Below are 14,630 nucleotides of genomic sequence, written 5' to 3'. Positions count from 1 at the left end.
TTTCTGGCTTCTTTAAAGAGAGGAAAACATTATCAGAATGTTCTGCAAGTGATTGAACAAGATTGCTGTGCACAGCCAGATCTCCGTAGACAAAAGAAATGACTGAAATTTAGCTTTAAATTCCAGTCATTTCTTTTTGTTTTTCACTTTAACGTATATTAAATATATATGTTTAAGTGAAAAACAAACCATTTTTTTAACCTTTTATACCAATTGTAATTAATCAATACTTTTCAAATGGGTTACCTTAAATAAGTGCAACATTATTGCATAGCATATGTAAACAATATAATAATAAATAAATGTTATATGCAAATGTAAAAATCCCCTTATATAACCTTATGTACAAATGTCAGAAAGTATAAGTGTCAATCAGTTAAGTTTGTGGATCCTAGATAAAATGATTATATTATATTTTTTTACAGAATTTTCCAGAGTTAGGTTTTTAAAAAATGTTGTATTGAAATAAAAAACGTTTATTTAAAAAAAAAAAGATGTCTACTTGTCATTTTTAATTAATTTTTAACTTTGATACTTACCAATACCTATATTTTATGGGTCTGGCTCGTTATAAATAAAAAAAAGTAAATAAATCAGCAAACAAACAAATAATTAAACACCACCACAAATAAGTATAAGGCAACCAATTAAAGGTAAATAATAAACTTCAAAGAAATTTTTTTATATCAATAAGGGATGAGATTTTGAAGTTCCACACTAAGTATTGTAAATTAATCCATCTAAGAAACCTAAATTGGAATTCCAGCATTATTAGATTTATCAAAATGAAAGAAGATTTTATTCAAGAGAGCACAATGAGCCAGAATTCACTTTTACTGGACAAAACTAATAACTCCTCGTATAAAAAAAGATTTAAGAATCATTTTTATACTGTTTACTAATTTGAGAATTGTCGTTTCAATGGTGACATTATTCTTAATTTTGGGTTGCTATGGATACCTAAATTGCTTTGCAATCACATATTTTATTATCCTTAACAAATATAAACTGGAAAAATTAATAACTTCATTGGATTCCTCCCATAATTACCACATTGAGTATTTTTTTACTACAAATGTAGCGGTTCTATGAATTTTTGATTTGGTTGATAGTGACACCTGAATTGCCCAGCAACAATTCATTTTGCATAGTTATTAGCTTAAGTAACTTTTCTTAAAGCAATTATGTCATAAACTAGACTAATATTAATTTGGCAGTCTGATTAAAAATTATTTTATGCATTTAAAAGATATAACACATTCCTAATTAATAATATTAAGTGTTTTTATGCAGTTCCAGGGCTCTATTTTATATTTCATGAAACTACTACATAATCCATATAAAAAGGAACCTAAAGCTTAAACCTTTATGTGTATATAATATAAAAATTTTAATTTAAAACTATTTTCTGAACCAACTCATATATTCTGATAATTTAAAAACAGCTTTAGCTTCTTTTTCTTTACCATCTTGGCACAAACTACACCCTGATGCAAACAATAGTTCCTAAGATGAATATGATGCAACTAATAGCATCAATCTTTTTTTCTTTGTTTTACTACTTAAAGTATTAAAATTCACCTTGGGCATGCCAGATACTACAGTTGTATAAGAGCAGAGTTTTCTTTATCAATGGAAGCAGTTAGTAGAATTTTCTTATTATCAATTACAAATTGACCTGATATTGGTTCACTTTGTAGCCATTGTTTGTTATTCTCTTCAAAACAAATTTTAGAGTTTTTGCATATATACCTTTGTCAAAGATGCTTTAGACATGTTATCATTTGCAGATAAGTATATGCCATTTACAACTGCATCCAAATTATTAGGATTAGCTAAGTTAAAGTTTTCTTGTATCATATATGAATAAATATCAATATTTTTCATGTTTTAACTATATAAAAATATGAATTTCATTTACAAAATCTATAAAAATGGGTATTTTAAGATGTATTAATAATAAAACAAGTTAGTAACACAAATCTAGTCTTGCTGAGACCCAATTATTGCATAACCATTTAGAATAAAATACATATAATGTTTTTGCCACATAAATATGAATACATCATTCAACTTGTAAAAATAAATATTAGAGACCAGACAGACATCCACAAAATATAAACCAAATTTAAATTGATAATATACATATTGAACAATGTATTTTAAGTATCAAATTACTAGACCGCTTTGGACTGCAAAAGTATTCAACTATATAAGTGAAATTTTTAATTAAAAAAAGTACTTCAAATATGCAGTCGTTTGAAATCATTTTATTTGACATAATAGTGTTGTATTAGCTCATTTGAAAGATAACACTTTTTTATTAAATTAAGGAATAAAAAGGGAGATTTTAAAATTAACCATTCCATGAGATTTTAAAATTAACAATTCCATTCCATAAGTAACATAAAAATATTTTCAAATTAAAAAAAATTCTACAAAAAAAAAGATTCTACAACTTGGAAGCATAATGATAATTATACAAAAAATATATACATTTTATAAAAGCTGAATTTTTAAGCTATAAAATGGTATATAATAATTTAATTTTTGAAAATGTATTTTTTTTACTTTTGTTCACCACCTAGCTCACTGTGGAGAGTAGCAAACTCTTTAACAAATCTGTGGATACATTTGAGAAGAAAATTCATTCAGATTGGCTTTGATTCTAAGAGACCAAAGCAAACGACATTTAGTTTATTTTAGACCAAAAAAAAAATAAAAAAATGTATAGTACATCAGAGGTAGACAAGAAAAACAGACAGGATAGGTAGTCAAAAATGAAGAATATGATGAGTACAGAAGTGGAGAAAGAATAGATGAATAGGAAATGCTTATAAGTGAACTTGATGTTTCCTTTAAATCTGATGCTGGCTCTTCTACACCTGATTCAGATTAATATAATTATAATTAATTTAAATAATTTACAATAATTATAATAAAATTATAATAAAATCTAAACTTGGTTGTACTAATTTTGAGTTACTAATTTTTAATTTTAATTTTGACTAAATTAAGTTGCACTTAATTAAAAATATATTTAAAAATATATTATTCAGATAATAAGCATAATGTGGTTTTTACAGTATCTGATTTGGTTACAGCATCTGCTTTGTATAAGGCAACATATACTAAGCAGATATAGATACTACATTGCCTCAATACTATACTCAATGCAACATTGACCTTAAAGCGCAATCATTGCAGCAATCTGCAATAAACTTGGAGTAAATCTTGGAAATCTCTAAAAGCTCTGTACACTGAAAGAGATTCAAGAAGGATTAGGAGACCAGATAAGACAAGAATAATGGAAACCTTGAAGAGAAAGAACCTTGTTCTGCAATGTGACAGCAAAAAGATCAGAAGAGACGAAGAAAAATCAAAACATTACGGTTTTATCAATCAGTGTTCAGATATTAATGACAAAAAATGATATCCTTCTTGGAGTAGTATCAAGCTGAAAGCTCCAAAGGAGTTGAGACAAATGTGATCTTAAATCTCTTAGAGTATTATGACTTTGTCAAACAAATCTTTACCATATGCTGCGATACCACTGCTTCTAACACTAGAGTACTTGTTAAATTACTCACAAATATCTTTAGGATTAAGATATTACTATACTCACAAATCATTTTAATAATTCCCTTGCTCTGGTTTCTCTCCAGGCAACACATGTAGGAGTTACACATCTCTCATTTTATGGAGGAAATTTTATGGTGAAAAAAAAAAAAAGAGGCTTAGGAGAGCAATATATGTAAAATTGTAGAAACCATGGCAAAACTTTGGAATGAGTTTGGCAAAAGGTCATTGACCAAACAGACGTTTAACAGAGGGGACTTGTAAAAACTTTGTGAACTAGTTGTAGCCTATTTAGGAGATGTCCAGAACTTCATTTTTATTGACCTGGAGTCTGCAATGAAACATTTAAGTAAATTATAAATAATTTTTATTTTTGGGGAAAAATAAATTTTATATACATAAAAAATTATAAATTTTAATAAGTTTTATATACTCAATAACAAAAAATTTTTTTTTAAGGTTCATGGCAGATGTTCTATACCTGATGACCCTAAGGATGACTGAAAAGGTAGCCCAAGTGATGAATGAGGAAGGAAAAAAGATGGTAAAAATGATGATATTCTTTATTTCTATGTTATGCTACAGGCCCTGGTTTTTAAATTCTAAATGAAGGACAAGTCAACTTCAAATGAATTGGCTACCTTTAAATCATTATTTGAAATAAGGGACAGCTACCCAAAATTTGGACAGGCCCTTCCTGTCAGCATGCAGCCCCTTGTTTGGTATTTAACAGAACAGTTAATTATTCTGATCCAAGCCAATAATGGTGTTGATGAGAAGGTAAAAAAGAAAATGTTGGAAAAGTTAAACATGTGTGATGTTCCTAAGAAATTTCAAATGGGGAAATCGAAGTTATAAATTTATAGCATGTTAACAGAGCTGACTAAACTGGTAGGTTCCCAGAGCTGGATCTTGTTCAAGATAGCTGAGATTCTTGTTGGAGAGGTGGAGAAGTGGATCAAGGTAGATGTCAATCAGACATTTGATTTATTTAAAAGGTTTTTGAAACTAATTGAATGTGTCAATAACTGCACTAAAAGAAATATTAGAATAATCCAGGATTTTGTTGGCTATAGGTTAGACAAGCTGAACACCTGAGACAATAGAAAAATATTAAAAAGAACACAACAAAGAAATGGGCTCAAGTTTAAGTTTAAATTTCTTTAACTGGAAACATAAAAGTATCTCCAAGATTTGTGATTTTTTTCCAAAACTTGCATTTTACAGATACTGAACTTTACACACACAAAAATTTTTTTTCGATATTATTACTCTCTTTGGACCTTAAAGAATGGAAAAAGCTCGAGAGGTATTTTATATATATATATATATATATATATATATATATATATATATATATATATATATATATATATATATATATATATATATATGTATATATATATATATATATATATATATATATATATATATATATATATATATATATATATATATATATATATATATATATAGTCGTATGGGAAAAGCTTGAGAGGTATTTTATATATATATATATACCCGTATTAATAAAATTTATAAAATTCATTGTAAACTAACGGATATTGGTTAGATGTCTCTAGAGTTGTGAGAAAAAGTTTTTTTTTTTTAAAAAAAAAAACAATTTTTTTGGAACTGTAAAAAAACAAATTTTTTTTAAACAAAAAAATATTTTTTAGCAACTCTAGGTATCCCTTATACAGTTACAAACTAGCAAATTTACAGAATTTGGCTAGGTAGTACTTGTATAGTTACAAACTTAACAAAAAATAAAAATTAAAGGAAACAAAATAAAGAAAAAGAAAAACAAAATAAATAAAATAAATAATGAAATAAAAAAACAAACAATAGTATTAAGGAAAAGTTTATAAAAATTATTATGCTAAGAGTAATATTAATAATAATAATAATAATGATAATAATAATAATAATAATAATAATAATAATAATAATAATATTATTAGTACTAATAATAGTAAAAATAATTGAGCTAATAATAATAAATAGAGTAAAACCGGGTCAAATGGTAACTAATGGTAACTAATCAATAAATATTAAATAACTCTTTTATTTTTTTATTGTTTTTTTTATTTATTTATTAAGTAGGTAATAAAAAACTACATAAGATTATATAAATACAGATTAAAATAAAAATTAATCAAGTTATTAAAAATAATAATGTAAAGAAAAAAAATTGTGCAGCTGTTAGCAACATTCTGATAAAACTGCACACTTAAGAAAACTTTGAATTTTTACAAATTTTAACTTTTTCTTATTATTATTATTTTCATTGCAACTTATATTTAAGAAACTATATTAAATTTTTACATTTTTTGCAACTAAAGAATTTAGTACCAACAATGCATTTCTTTGGTAAACATGTTTCTTTTCACAACTATTTCTGGCACATCGAATTCTCACACTGTAACATTTCTGTGTGTAACTATACTCTACACTTTTTACATTTTGCAACTTTTAATCATTTCACTGCAGGTTTCATTTCTGCCTTTGCAAAAATTTTTTATGATTTCAATGTAGTAGCGACAGTTGTTCTATTAGTAAGTATTACAGTGGTAATTGTTCTTCATTATTGTATTACTATGGTTGAAAAAAAAAAGCTAAACTTTAGTACAGTTATTCTAGTTGTCTAGTCAAGCCAAAATGCACTGAAAAAGGAAAATTTTGAAATGCAGTTTGTAAACTTTGAAAACTGTAATTGAAGTGGATTATTCTTTTAAAAGTTTTGATAAGTTTTGCAACTGCTCGATTTATAAAGAAGTAATTTTGCAAGAAGTTTCCTAAGAAGTTTCGCAACAAAAAATTGCGAAAAATTACTTTTTGAATACCTTAATAGTAGGTATAAATATCAAAGTTTTAAACAATCCCTACAACCAGTTTGAACTTTCTATGAAAAGAATGCGGTAACACTAGTCATCTGTATCTTCTTTGAGCCCCTGTCTGTTTTTATATATATTCTTTGTGTCACGTAAAAGTTTCATTATAAAAAAAAATAAAAAAAAAATATCTTTATAAATATTTCGCTTCCCTCTTTAGCCATTGGTTTGTATCGTTCTGAAAGAATGTTTTTTTGCAAATAATTTTTTAAATCTCTCTTTATTGGCAGAAAAAAAACAGATAGATATATTTTAAAACTAATATAAAATACCTCTTTGTAAAACCATCAAAAATACTATCAAGTCTAATCAAGACACTTATTAATTCAATTCTAATCTAGAAGTTTATTAGTAGTTGTTTCATAAAACACAACATTATTACAAAAATTATTATATACCATCTCTAAATCGAGTAAAACTGGGTCAAACTGCACACCAGTTTTACTGGGTCAGTTTGACCATATCATTCCTTTTATGCAGCTAGAACAAAAGGTTAAATCAAAATTTAAAAAATCAAAAACCTCTGTTTTCTGATAAAACACTCCATTAATTACTTAGTTTATTTTTTTGCAAGTGACTTAGAGCCTTTTTCTAATTGATTTTTCTTTACCTAATTAATGTAGTGTCAATTCGGTTTAATAAATAATGAATTATTATGTTATTTGTCAATACAATCCTTATTTACTCATTAAAAATAAATTATTATGTTATTTCTCAATATAACCATTACTTACTCACAAAAGCATAGAAGGAAGATATACTCGCCGCATTAACTGAAATGAAAGAAAACAATGTCACTGAGAAAAGCTGCATTCAAACATGGCGTTCCAGTCTCAACACTCAAAGATTGCAAAAATAACAACAACAAAAGTTTACATGGCTCCGGTACAGCAACGCTACTTTCAAATGAAACAGAAAGAATGATGGTGCATGAGGTTACAATCACTTTGTGACTGGGGTTAAGATTTAATCCAAAATGAACTCCTCAAATTTGTAACTGGCTACCTTAAATGCAAAGATCAATTGCATTTATTGAAAAACGACATAGCTAGCAAAGACTGGTTTTATGCCTTTATGAAGAGATGGTCTAAGGAAATTTCAACAAGAAAAGTGGACAGCTTAGCATCTAACAGAGCGGCTTCTTGTTCTCCAGAAATAACTGATTGTTATTTTGAACAAGTTGCCAAGCAATATCAACAGAATGGTATAATTTCTGGGTCTCATATTTGGAATTGATGAAATAGATTTTTTGAGTGATCAAGGCAAAACAACCGTTGTGTGTCTAAAAGGTGTGTGTCTGACAGCAATAAAAAAATTCATGCTGCAAGGCTGATGGGTATTTTGCACAACTATTTGTGATATAAAAAGCCAAAAGAAACTTTTGTCTGGACTGGACAAGAGGTGGTAAGATTATTTTTACATCAGTTTTGGTATTAACGCTATTTTGTTTGCAACAATAAAAAATATATAAAAATTTTTGACTCCTCGTTAAAGTTGCACTAAAAGTAAAAAAAGGAGTTAAAGTGGTATATGATTTTATTAATTTGAATAGAGGAGAACAATATAATATTGACATACATTAATATAATTTTGACATATATTAATATAATATTGACATATATTAACATGATATTGACATACATTAACATAATATTGACAAACATTAACATAATCTTGGCATATTATTTTTTTAATTCGAATAGTGAATTCTGTATTTGAATCTATTTTAACTTTTTTCATAGCCATATCCGTTCTGTTTTTATTTGATATTTTCGATCAGTGTGCCAAATGATATGGTGTGCGGTTTGACCCGGTTCTACTGTACTAATCATTTTTATATTGAAAAAATAAATATTGGTCTAAAAATATTGAATATAAAAGCTAAATTGATACAAATAATAATAAATTACTTCCTGACATTAAAACACAAAACATTAATATGTTGAAGACGTTATTCACTTTAGTCCGTTATAGTACAGATAGAACTAATAAAGAAACACACTCAAACAATATATTTTTAATTAAATTCAACAAAAGGATATTTTTCTGAATAAATTTTATTATAGTAGAATATGCCGGTTCCATTGTCTGATACATGATTTAACTTTGTATGACAAAATTTGTCAACTACTAGGAGATTACTTTATCAAGTTTATTAATTATGATTTAAAACTAGTCTGTTACTTTTGTTGCAATATTTTTCATTTTAATTGGTATCTAAATTTAGTTTACAAAATCAAGAAAAAAAGTAAAGTAAAGCAATTTAAATTTTAATTAAATTAAAAATTTAATCAAAATTTAAATTGCATAAATTTTAACATAAAGTTGCATAGCAATACGCACAAGAATGCACTGCAAAGATTTCTTGTTTTTAAAAATATCTTAAAATGTTAAAAATAGAAGTAGAAGACCAACCACAAAATATTAGCAAAAACTAAATTGTTTTTTGAAATTTTCTAAAAAAATTAATTAAGAATTACTGGTTAAACAAAAAACAAAAAATTTTGGACCCCACTTCCCCCCTACTGAATAGATGTATTTTTTGAACAAAAATTTTTTTTGAGTCAATGGGATTGTATTTAACAACTCTGTTTTAAAAAATAGTTAAAAAAAAATTAAAATGTATAAAAATATAAGAAATAAAAATAATTTAAAATAAAAATAAAACATTTTTCAAAAAATATTTTATTACGTTTCATTTAAAAATAAAGTGTATACAAGTATTTTTGAAAAATCAATTTTCTGCTTGTATAACACAAACAAAAATTATCTGATTTTACTTGAGTAATTTAAAATTATTGGTAAAGCACTGATTTAATTTAGCTTCTAAAATATTATAACAGAAAATTAGGGCAGGGCAGTGGTGCTGTGTAAAAAGAGGAAAAGTGAAAAACCTCTTTACCATATAACAATTTTTATTTCATTTTTTTTACTAATAACACTTTAAAAATTTGTTAACTAATTTTAAATATTAAATTAACTTTTTCCAAAGCATTTTATTTTATTTTCATGTTTTTTTTTTTTTTCAATAATTATATATAAAGATAAACTAACCTGGCCATAAATTTTACTATAATCCCTTGGCCATGGAACTCTTCTAAGTGTTAAATTAAAAAGATCTTGAACATTGCGAGTTTGGTGAAAAACAACAATTTTGCGTGTTGTATATCCTATAAACATCACCAAAACAGCGTAAAAGATATATAAAGCCAACTCTTTTATTAAAGAGTACATCTTGAGGTTCTTAATCCTTAAGTCTCTCATCTCTAATACTATTGAAGCATTAAGTGGTTGCATTTCTATATCTCTTCGATCAAAAATAGATGGTTCGTGTTTTGGTTTGTGAAGCCAATTTTCATCAAAAGCCAACGCTTTACCTTCAAAATGAAAAAATTATCAAAGATTCAAAAACTATATAAGGTGCTTATTTGAAGATTTATGCTATAATATAGTATACAATATAACTTTAAAATGTTTTTCCCAAGCTAAAGTAAAAACATATTTAAATAAATTTAAAACATTATTTAACTACCTTGATTCTGAAAGTCATTTTCTTCTTCTTTAATATTTTTAATAAAAAGAGCAAAAACAACTGCCAAAACAAATAATTTTATTGGTTCGGTGAAAAAAACCTCTTTAACCTAAAAAAGGAATTACAAAAACACTAAACATGAATACCATCAATATACGAGTGATGCTTATCTAAAATAAACAATGAGTGACACTTATTCAAAATAAACTATGAGACACTTATATAATAATCATGATGATGATGATGATGATGATGATGATGATAATGATGATGATGATGATGATGATGATGATAATGACGTCAACAATACATAACTTTTTGCAATCATTAGTTTATTATTTTTTTAATTTTAGTTAAATGTAAAAAACTTTGTTTTCTTACAAAATAACTATAAAATTCGTATTAACTTTCTTATTGATTTCCAGTAAAATGAACTATTAAATCAATTTTCTAATTAATTTCATAAAAAAAGTTGAAAACACAAATGTGTCAATTGTAACGATTCAAAGTTAGTCGTAGATTCAAAAGTCATAATTCCTATATTTAGTCCAACACTTTGAACTCAGGTACTCCATAGTCAAGTTAAAAATACAACTCTAATTAGCCTTTTGCTACTTTAAGTCATACTAAATTTACTTTGTTTACTTTAACTACAAAAAGTCCAGATTTAAAAAGTATAAACAGAAGAACAGAAAAAGTTTGAAAATTTAATAAATAATTAGACTACTCGCCCAATCCAAAACACTCAGTTGATGCATATACACTTTGATGCACCAATTGCTAAATAAATAAATCAATGTACACTTCACTGTATTTATAGCTAAATCAATCAATGTATGTACACTCAATGCTCAATCCCTAAATAATTCAGTCAAAACTAAAGTAAAAAAACAAAATAAAGTAAAATAAACTACCTAAAACAAAAAAATAACAAAAAAAAAAAAACATTCTGAACTAAATAAATAATATAATAAATATTTTGTCAATAAAGAGTTGTTTTTGTGGCTTTTAAAAAGGCAAATAAACTTCCTTAGTTCCCTAAATTATTTTCTTTAAGTAGTCTTAAATCCTCAACTTAAATGATTTTAAATTCTCAACATAAGTGATCTTAAATCCTCACTTAAGTGATCTTAAATCCTTAACTTGAATTATCAAAATTAGTTTTCAGTTGTTTGTGAGCAAAAGTAACAAGTTAAAATTTCATAATTGAACTTCATAATTGAACTTCATAATTGAACTTCATAATTGAACTTCATAATTGAACTTCATAATTGAACTTCATAATTGAACTTCATAATTGAACTTCATAATTGAACTTCATAATTGAACTTCATAATTGAACTTCATAATTGAACTATTTAAAAAAAAAGAAGTTAAAATATTTTCCATCTGACTTTTGATTTAACTAAACTTTTTATATTTTAGTAGGAGAATACAAAGGCATAGAAATATGAACAGTTTAAAGCACAAAAGACACATGTACACCTTTTTAGACAATGTTACTTCTTGACAATTTGGCAATAACAAATAAAAAATGAATAAACAATTAATTATAAACAATTAATTATAAACAATTAATTATAAACAATTAATGACATTCAAATAAACAATTTTACTGATTTTCAGAAACAATTTTTATTTATAAAGTTGATCTCAAAATTTTGAAAATCTGTTTTCTTGAAACAATCAAGTATGAACAAGTGTACTTTGTACTTAAAACCATCAATATGTTTATATATAAACTGTTATAACCATAAGAATTTTAAATTTCCATTAAATGTTAAAAGAATTTTGTTTTATGTGCTGTTTCTGGCACTTTCTGGTTTTTTGAAATACAGTTAACACATAAGTAAATTGTGTATATGCATGTAAAACATACATAAAATAACACATGTATAATAAAACATACCAAATCAATAGTTACAGTAGCTAACCAATTTAATGATGTTTTATTTCCAAAGTTCATTCCATAAAACAAAACAACAACTGCACTACCCAAAATGTTTACAACACAAAAAAACCATGCTACATACAAAAAACAATGTGGCAGTAAAAATTTTTTTTTTTTAAGTGATACATTTTTTTGTACAACAATTTCTGTTGATTTTTGATTTGAGCTCAAACCTATAAAAAAGAAAAATAAATAAAAGGACTCTACAAACTGATTTAAAAAAACTAAAAAAACTAACAAAATATTTAAAAAAAATTTACTTTTGCGCTTATCTGAAAAAATAGGTGATTTCCATCCACCACTTTTATCACATGAGCTGTCATTTTTATCATTTGAAATTTGAAATGGTTTTATGGAACGAAAAAATTTTACTAACAACAAATGCACTGGAAACTTTATAAAAGTACAGATCAAAACCACAGAAATCTAAATATATAATTTTTTTAAATAAAAAAATAGTTTTCAGATTAGTTGTCGTGAGTATTTGAGTCTGTTTCAATAAATTTGAGTCTGTTTCATTTTAAAAACATTATAGACATAAAAACTGTGTTAGTCGTGAATATTTATTAAATACTTTCTGCTCAATTATTTGAAGATTTTATTTTAAAATTTCAATTGTTTAATAAATTTATTAAAAATTATTGATGTTTAAAATAATATATTAAAATATATCATTTTACTTTTTCAAAATATTTGAATAGAGATTTTATTTAAACAGAAATTTTCAAATTGTTTGATCAGACATTTTGCCTTAATTGAAACTAAAATTCTTTTAAAGAAACTAAAATTTTTCATTTAAAATAAAACTTTTTATTTAAACTAAAACTTTTTATTCAAACTAACATTTTTTATTTAAACTAAAATATTTAAAATATTTAAAAAATACTTAACAACTTTAACTTGGCAATTTGGCTCTAATTACAAAATCATAAAACCTAAAATAATGATTTTTAAAATTCTTGTATATGTATTAATTAGAGTTCTTGTAAATTGTAAAACAAATTTTAAACTAAAAATTAAATTTATTAATTGAAATTTCTAAAATTAATTTTTCTATCTATACAAAATAATTTGAACAAATTAAAAAATTAAAATTTAAAATTATTGTAACCTTAAATTGAAGTTTTGAGTCTAAAAAATTTTCTTTTTGTCTAAAAAAAGTGCTATAAAAAGAACTTTCCAGATATTTTAGTTTATTGTTGATATATGTTATTTTAGTTTGTAGTTGGTATATGTTATTTTAGTTTGTTGTTGGTATATAAAGAATTTCACTACAGGGGTAAAGGAATAATATCATATACCATATCAATACTTTGTTTGATGTTATTTCAAATAAAAGCATATGTAAAATGTACATGTTTTAAAATGCCATTGATGGTAAGAATATTATTTTTTATCAATTGTTTTAATTTTAAATCTTTAACAAGTCAGTTAAATTCTAGAGACCTTAGGCATTTAACCACAGCATATTATGACAGAGGAGAAACAAAATAATAAAGCTGATCAAAAAAATGATCAAAAAATACTTTACAATAGGTCGTATGATTTGTAATAGATTCATAAAAAGTTAAAAAGCAGAGAGGCTGCGCTTTTTGCTTCTACTCATATTTTTAGGAAAACTCAAAGTAATTATTTATATAGGTATCATCTATATAAACATTTAATTTATTAAATTACATTTAATTCATGTTGGTTAAATGAAATAAACAGAGCGAAGTAGTGATCATGTTGTATGTGACTTACAATAAGGAAAACCAAGGCAGAGTCAGTAAAAGATAAGAAGCGTTTTGCTTTATATTTAAGTCACAGTAGGCCAGAAACTAGTAAAGTTCATCTTTGCATTGAATACCAACTATTCTGTCTTTATTTTTTTATTAAAGTAATAAATGGCATGATAAATGGCATGAAAAGTGAAAATCGAAAAATGTTTTTTAAGACTCTTGTAAACATAAACAAAAGATATTAAAAAGAAAAGAAGAAATGTAATTTACTGTTGAAAGAAAAAGATGTCAAGAATTCCACTTTACATATAAGTTATGAAGGTATTTTTATTATAGAAATAAAGAAATGGTCAAATAAAAAACTGCTTCTAGATTAGAAACTTGAATAAACATGATCTTGAACTTAATTTTTCTAATATAGGCTATTATCAAAAACGCTTTTTGGAAGCAACTTGTAATTGATTAACAATTTATTAGTCACTAATTAAAATTTTTAGTTGAAATATTTACAATTATAATTATAATTCACCATATAACTTTTTTATTTTTTGATTCTTTTTAAACATTTTTGAACCTTCATTGTAAAAATAGAGCAAAATAATTTAATAACTACTTATTTCAAAGTTGAATATTTTATACATATATATATATATATATATATATATATATATATATATATATATATATATATATATATATATATATATACACACATATATGTGTGTGTGTGTATATATATATATATATATATATATATACATATGTATGTGTGTATATATATATATATGTGTATATGTGTGTGTATATATTATGTATGTATGTGTATATATATATATATATATATATATATATATATATATATATATATATATATATATATACATATATATATATATATATATATGTATATATATATAGATAAATATATATATATATATATATATATAAATATA

General features: G+C 24.6%; 1 protein-coding gene across 2 annotated transcripts in view; it reads right to left on the bottom strand.

Annotated features, from left to right (window-relative positions):
* The window catches only part of LOC136084073 (uncharacterized), a 185,511-nt gene that overhangs the window by 22,638 nt on the left and 148,243 nt on the right, over positions 1 to 14,630 (bottom strand). For both annotated transcript variants that reach the window (XM_065804189.1, XM_065804190.1), the window contains exons 24-27: positions 12,217 to 12,382; positions 11,915 to 12,129; positions 10,006 to 10,114; positions 9,528 to 9,850 (exon numbers count right to left, since the gene is read on the bottom strand). In XM_065804189.1, the coding sequence (XP_065660261.1) occupies positions 9,528 to 9,850; positions 10,006 to 10,114; positions 11,915 to 12,129; positions 12,217 to 12,382 (813 nt within the window). The remainder of the gene's footprint in view (positions 1 to 9,527; positions 9,851 to 10,005; positions 10,115 to 11,914; positions 12,130 to 12,216; positions 12,383 to 14,630) is intronic.

Source organism: Hydra vulgaris, chromosome 08 (genome assembly GCF_038396675.1).
Source record: "Hydra vulgaris chromosome 08, alternate assembly HydraT2T_AEP".
NCBI lineage: Eukaryota > Metazoa > Cnidaria > Hydrozoa > Anthoathecata > Hydridae > Hydra > Hydra vulgaris.
The sequence above is the reverse complement of the archived record's forward strand: the minus strand, read 5'-3'. Positions and strand labels throughout refer to the sequence as shown.